This window comes from Macrobrachium nipponense, chromosome 32 (genome assembly GCF_015104395.2).
Source record: "Macrobrachium nipponense isolate FS-2020 chromosome 32, ASM1510439v2, whole genome shotgun sequence".
In the NCBI taxonomy this organism is placed as follows: Eukaryota; Metazoa; Arthropoda; class Malacostraca; order Decapoda; family Palaemonidae; genus Macrobrachium; species Macrobrachium nipponense.
The window spans coordinates 43708757-43716256 of record NC_061094.1 but is presented as its reverse complement, the minus strand read 5'-3'; the positions used below and the strand labels follow the sequence as shown (position 1 = coordinate 43716256).

The 7500-nt window shown below is 39.5% G+C and overlaps 2 protein-coding genes across 3 annotated transcripts in view; one reads left to right on the top strand and one right to left on the bottom strand.

The window, feature by feature from the left end:
• Positions 1–7500, top strand: part of LOC135207490 (ETS domain-containing protein Elk-3-like) — a 265420-nt gene that overhangs the window by 54823 nt on the left and 203097 nt on the right. The window lies entirely within an intron of this gene.
• Positions 3536–7500, bottom strand: part of LOC135207416 (proline-, glutamic acid- and leucine-rich protein 1-like) — a 112422-nt gene continuing 108457 nt past the window's right edge. Inside the window, exon 3 of the mRNA XM_064239142.1 lies at positions 3536–3988. Coding sequence (XP_064095212.1) covers positions 3536–3988 — 453 coding nt within the window. The remainder of the gene's footprint in view (positions 3989–7500) is intronic.

Below are 7500 nucleotides of genomic sequence, written 5' to 3'. Positions count from 1 at the left end.
GCGGGTGATGCACTGTGCCGTACTCACTACTCTTCAATTGTGGGCTTTGGAATAGGCTAAACGAAGTACTTCCTGGTCCCCTCAACACCAAATACCACCTAACTCTTACTGGACTCGTTTTTTTTTCCTGTCTTTTTTTTGAGGTTCTATTTAGAGCGTAGTTGTTGTAGCTCTTGTTTGGTGGTATGTGTTTTCATTGTGGCTTGTTATTCTGTTTTTTTCCTTTTGCAGTTACTTTATATGTCTTGATTGTAATAAGTATACATATATACACACACACTTGTATTTACTATATATATATATATATATATATATATATATATATATATATATATACAGAGGAGAAATAGAATCTATATTATATATATATATATATATATAATATATATCATATATATATATGTATATATACACGCAGGGAAAAATACAATCAATAAACAAGCTTCTATCAAAGCAGGCTGATAAAAATTCCAGGTAATTGAAATGGTTATATATATATATTTACAAAAACATATACACACCTATTTCAGTTATCTGGAAATCACATCAACCAGCTTTAATAGGTGCTTGTTTATTTATTCTATTTCATCACGGCGTGTGAATGTATAATCATTTAAAATAACCGTAGACTTATTCGCCAACACGAACACGCCTCGGTAAGTGAGGGAACATCCGCTCCTGACATGTTTAGCTACATTGCCCAATTAATTAGTGGCCACTGAACGTTACCATGAATGCGACGTTTAGTCTTAATTAAAGCAGGACCCCCTCTCCCCCCTCCATTTTTTAAGTAGGAACGCGGATGCAACATGTAACATGTAACTTGTAAGCAACCATCTTGGTGCCGTTCGTTCGCTCCTCAGGGAATGAGCCGCCTCGGAACGAAGAGAGAGAGGTAAGGTGAGGGGACAGGATTCACGAGCAAAAGAGGAGCTCCGTTGTTTCCAATTATTTTTTTTTAACTGTTGGAATTCACCTCGAGAACATCGGCGTTTTTTTTTTTTTTTTTTCCTGTACGGCGAAGTGCTCTACTGCTGCTAAGCTCTGCTCTGACTGCTTCTGTCCTCTCCTTGTCTGACTGACGCTTAAGACGACGGCGTCTGACTGCTTCTGTCCTCTCCTTGTCTGACTGACGCCTGAGACGACGACGACTCGCGAGCTCAACGGAACGGTCCCGTAGTTGAAATGTCTGCCCCGCTGGCGATCAGGGGATTTATTGCACGGAACGTAAATCGTCGTACGTAAACGGATTGAAGAGTGAATAGTTACTGTTGATATTAATTGGCATTTGAGAAGGAAAACTATTTAATTAAAGTAATTGCGAAATAAGGTTATATGAGTTAAACCTACCTAGATTGATACATAAATTAGTAAGTGAGCATTTTTTGAAAATATTGTACAAAAAAAAAGCCAATTGGTTCTGTGTAGACGAGGAATTACCACTGCCATTGCTTACATTCTATCACACAAGGAGAGAGAGAGAGAGAGAGAGAGAGGAACGGAGTAACGATCTTCCACCGTCCCCCAAACTGTCCAAGGAACCACCACCTCTACGACACCACTTAGAGCAATTAGAGAAAATTACAAGAAGAGAGAGAGAGAGAGAGAGAGAGAGAGAGAGAGAGAGAGAGATCTGGAGGCGATCACAACCCCCTTCAGCAACAGCAGCATCCATCTCATTCCCTTCACCTGGGGAGGGGTAGAACTCTCTCTCTCTCTCTCTCTCTCTCTCTCTCTCTCTCTCTCTCTCTGGAGCAAGGGCACCACAGAGGGATTTTGATTAGAGTGTCATAATTATGATTATATCCCGAGTTGCTGACCCGACATGACTTAACGGGAAGAAGGTTGGTTGTGCCTGTGACTATACCATTTTCCTGATTTATTTATTTATTTTAGTTTTCTGTTGAAGAAAACTATTAAGATGGCTTTGTCTGTCCATGTGGAAAGAAAACTATTAAGATGGCTTTGTCTCTCCATGTGAACTTTTTCTGTCCGCCCTCAGATCTTAAAATCTACTGAGGGTAGCGGGCTGCAAATTGGTATGTTGATCGTCCACCCTCCAATCATTAAACATACCAAATTGCAGCCCCCTGGCCTCAGTAGTTTGTATTTCATTTAAGATTAAAGGTAGCCGTTATCGTGCGTCTGGCTACACAAGGCCGTGGCTAAATGTTTTTATACAGCACTATACACTGTACAGAAAACTTGAGCGCCGAAGGTGCTTTGGATCAATTTTTACTTGTTTTTCTTGCTTTTATTCAGTCATGTTCCTTGACTGAATGAATGATGTCTTGGATGCATTGCTGATAAATAAAAACAATAAGAATGAAAATAAGTGAAAATAAATATAATAAAACAAAAATAAAAATTAAGATAATGGTTAATAATAGTAATAATAAAAATATACATATAAATAGTAAAAATAAAAATAACAAAATTAAACATAAAAACAGTAAACTAATAATAAAAACTTTTAAATTATAATCGTAAACAAAAATAAGAATAAAAGGAAAATAATAATAATAAAACTTGAATAAGTAAAAATAAAACTAATAATAATAAAAATATAGACTCCCTACACGATTGCGGATTCCTTTCGCGATATTTTCGTTCTGATCAAGCAAAATGGAAGCTCAGGCCAACGTTGCTTTGCAGCTTTGCTTTCGTGTTTTCTTTCGGGGATGCAGTGATTGCATTCAAAACAAGAAAGCGTGAGGTGCTGGGACTAAATAAAGAAGGCTTTGGACACCCAGTGAGGAACGGTGTGTGTCTGTTTACATTTGGGATTTGGCCTCTCTCTCTCTCTCTCTCTCTCTCTCTCTCTCTCTCTCTCTCTCTCTCTCTCAGAATAATAATAAAACTGTAATTACAAAATGGTATGAAAATATCTTTTCCCCTCATCTTCTGTTTTTAACTCTTAAGAGAAACTCAAAGCCAGAGCTGTCAAATAAGTCAAGTTAATGTGACAGGTGGGGAAGTGTTGCCGATTATGTAGATGAATAGTCATTTGGACCATAAAGTGATCTAGGTGGGGTGATGATTGTGTACCTGAGCATTATATATATATATATATATATATATATATATATATATATATATATATACTATATATATATATTACTCCAGATTATGCAACGTGACCTCTTTGTGATTACTGGACCTGAGTTCGTTTTCCCAGGACCGGACGTCACAATTTCCTCTTCAAATTTCTTTTGAACTTGGATCTTCAGGCTGTGTAATGACAAGCATATCCAAAAAAGAGCAAAGAATTCAAGAAGTTAAGAGTGCATTGTGGCTATTACAATTGCATATATATATATATATATATATATATATATATATATATATATATATATATATATATATATATAATATTATATGTGTGTATGCTTGTCTGCCTGTCTTGTAAATGAATGACTAAACAAAAGCATCGAAACAAGATCATCTGAAGAGGATGTCTGTCTGTCTGTCTGGGCAGGGGGTATGCGACACGCTTTCCTCCTCCCGTTGCGTCGATGATAAGCGAATTGCTGTCTCATTCTTGGGACGGACGGACGGACGGACGTTGGAGCAAGTTGAAGTGGGCATCCAAGGCAGCACCAGCATCATCACCAGCATCAGCACCAGTACCACCAGCAGAAACAGAACCACCACTAGGACTAGCAGCATAAGCAGTACCAGCAGAGGCAGCAGCCCCTCTAGGACCAGCAACAGCGTCAGCACCAGTACCAGCAGAAACAGCACCACCACTAGGACCAGCAGCATCAGCAGTACCAGCAGAAGCACCAGCACCTTCAGCTACCAGCAGTAGCAGCAGCACCATCAGCGGAGGAGGAGGAGGAGGAGGAGGAGGAGGAGGAGAGCAACCAGCAACGGGAGGTAAGAGACCTTGGTTGGCCCGAGGCGAGAGGGGGGCGGGGGCGGCGGCAGGAGCCAACAGGTGTATCGGACAGGTGGGAGGGCACTGGGAGATGGGCGCGCCTCGGGGCTCGGGAGGTGTAGAGACGGAGGTGGAGATATGCCCATTGGCTAAGGTTGGGTAGGGTAAGGGCCACAGAGAGAGAGAGAGAGAGAGAGAGAGAGAGAGAGAGAGATACTTGTGGTTCGTTAGCCTGAAGGACGGAGGAGGAGAAAACGGGTGACGGGAAACGGGGGTGGGGGAGGGGGAGGGGTGGGTGGACAGGAAAAGGAAAAGGATTGGGGGCTGGAGGGGGGGTGGGGGCGACCAGTGAGGATTGGGACAGTAGCATCAACTCCTGAGATGAGGATTTTGAGACTGAAATCAGCCGTCGATTACAAACATTTTGCCAACATGGATGCTGAGAGAGAGAGAGAGAGAGAGAGAGAGAGAGAGAGAGAGAGAGACTAATGCGTCTAGCATCCTGCCTGTAATTAGGGCTGTTGATAAACACGGCTGATAATCTGGTTAAATGCTATAACAAGGAGTACTCAGTTAAATGGCGGGTGTCGTATACGCGTCGGCGCAGAAGAGAAAAATCAGCGCAGTCATGTAACGATGAATTTAGTACTTCATTACAAGGCCCTAATGACAAGGTGAATGAGACTGGCTCTGTTTGATAATGACCTTGCTCTGCCTTTTTTTTTTTTTTTTTTGTCGGCCCGTATGTGTGGGTTCATCCCTAAGAATATTACGTGTTGTTTTAACTTTTGTATTGATACTGGGTAGTTCATACTTATTAAATACAGTTAGGTATATACGATTACAAGTTTTCTCTTTGCTGGATTTGGCCAAGACTATCCTCGGTTGTGTTACTAATTAGTTTTTTTTAATCATCGAATTATGAGTTAAAGTAGAGAAAAGGGGAAATCCTTTGTCTTCTTCTTAAAGTAGAGAAAACGGGAAATCCTTTGTCGTCTAATACTACTTTTCTAGATTTGCTGCTATTTAAAAAGCAGATATAACGGTTATGTCTCTTCTGGTGCTACTTACACTTCCCCGTTCCAGAGGTCCTTTATTCCTCACACCGTTGGTCTATTGAACAATCTCCTTGAGGATGTTGTGCAGTTGGAACATCAAGGTTCAAACGAGGAGGCAGCGCATTCTTACCTTTGGATTTTGATAATTTAATGATATTTTTATTGATTTATGAATTCATTTATTAGTTTAATTTTCCTTTTGTAATAACTGGTCTCCTCTCTTTGTATTTCCTATTACTTACCGTTACTTCTTTCAAATGAGCACCATGTTCTTTAGAAACATGAATTTCAAGTCAGTGGAGAACAAGGTGTTCGTAAAGGAGTAAGAGAAGGGAAGTACAGAAAGAAGGGATCTCACTTATTAAAAAAGAAAAAAAGGAATTAATAAAAAAGTAAAAATGTACGAAAATGCAAGGAGAACAGTATTAGGAGAGACAGCAACAATTAAATGACAAGGAAAAGAGTCGTATCAGGTTCGAGTTTTCCGACGTCTTGGCCGAATTCCTTTCTGCCTGATTTCATCGCTGGCTCAAAGCTGCGAGGGTCATTACTCAAGCCATTTATTTTCCTAACTGCATCCTGTCAAGCACGGACGAGGCTTCCCTTGATAGCGCGTAAGGCATCTCAAGAGCGATGTTTTGCTGGGAAAGAGAAATATTCATGATAAGTGGGAAATAAACTTCATACGAAATATTTGCAATAAAAGAGTAATATATACAATTCAGTGAGTACTGTGGGAGTTATGAGAGATGTATTATTAGTGGGACATACATTTCATAAGAAATATTCATAATAAAAGAGTAATATATACAATTCAGTGAGTACTATGGGGGTAATGAGAGGTGTATTATTAGTGGGACATACACTTCATAAGAAATATTCTCAATAAAAGAAGAATATATACAATTCAGTGAGTACTGTGGGAGTAATGAGAGATATATTATAAGTGGGAAATATTCTTTATAAGAAATATTCTTAATAAAAAAAGGGGATTTAGAAACTTAAATTATTACTGTGGGAATAATGAGAGGAGGATGTTTTGTAATAAAAGAGCAATATCTTTAATAAATAAACACTATTCTAATAATGGGAAGGGTATGTACTTTTTCGATTTCTAATTAAACCTTAATAATGATAAGAATAACAATAATAACTTCAGATGCCGATATTTACAAACAACTAAAGCAGCAAAAGCGATAGAATTAGCAGTGGTAATAATAGTAATAGGAGAAATAAATCTGAAGAAATAATAGATGAAACTGAAATATACTAGACACATAGGCAATAGAAAGAATGCAGGGGTCTCCTCGTAAAAGCGAGGAGGGGACTGTATTGCATGCTGAGAAACCAAATGAGAGAGAGAGAGAGAGAGAGAGAGAGAGAGAGAGAGAGAGAGAGAGAGAGAGTCGCCATCGTCGGTTGGGGGGTTGGATGGATGTGTCAAAGGTGAAGGTAGCAATGAAACCGAGGTTCTCTCTCTCTCTCTGTTTGGGACCTCTGGGAGCTATTGAGTTCGTTCATTACTGAGAGAGAGAGAGAGAGAGAGAGAGAGAATGAAGACTCCTCCGGGGCTTCTTTCTAAATATCCTCCCAACAGCCTCCGGGCATTTGCCTGCGGGGTGAATGCCAAGGGCATCATCTCTCCACACAGCTTCTCTTTTAGCCTTACCAGATGACCTCGGTGACTTCTTGGCCGGAGGAGAGTGTGATGGTAGAGATGTTTCGATACAGGGATGAACTGTGTCTTGTCTTTTCGTCTGTTCGTCTGTCTGTCTGTCTGTCTGTCTGTCTGTCTGCATCCTTGCGAAATGGCTGTGAGAACACTGCAATTCAGGGTTACCGTTTACCTTTCCTGGCGTGGCTTGACAACAGTTCTCAATTTGGGCATCGAAAGGATTCTCTCTCTCTCTCTCTCTCTCTCTCTCTCTCTCTCTCTCAGGCGTCGTATATTGTTGGTACGCCATGTTGCAAGAATGACTCCTTTTGTTAAATTATCCTAACGTGACAAGTGACTATAAAACTTCCCCCCTCTTTTGGGGGGGACGAGTCATTGGCGAAACAGAGAACTTTATTTGATTTTAGTATGATCAGTTATGAAGTTATCTCTAATGAGGTGTCTTTCAGTGCTACGATTCACGCGTTGGGCAATTTGTTTTATTGCATGCTTGCGCTTTCTGATAATGGTTTTGAAAATGTTATAAAGAGGATTTCTTAGCTAATAGTGTTATAATAACACTATTAACTCAGGAATCCTACTTATATGTAGGATTCCTTAGTTAACAGTGTTATAAATTGGTAGTCTTGAGTTAATGATGTTATAAGAAGGATTCCTTGGTATAGGTATAATTCCTGAATTAATGGTATTATACGCAAGATTCCTTAACTAATGGTGTTATAAGTTGGATTCCTTATCTAATAGTGTTGTAAGTAGGATTCCTGATTTAATAGTGTTATAAGTAGGATTCCTGAGTTAATAGTGTTATAAGCAGGATTCCTTAGCTAAAAGTGTTATAAGTAGGATTCCAGAATTTATAGCATTATATGCAAGATTTATTAGTTAAT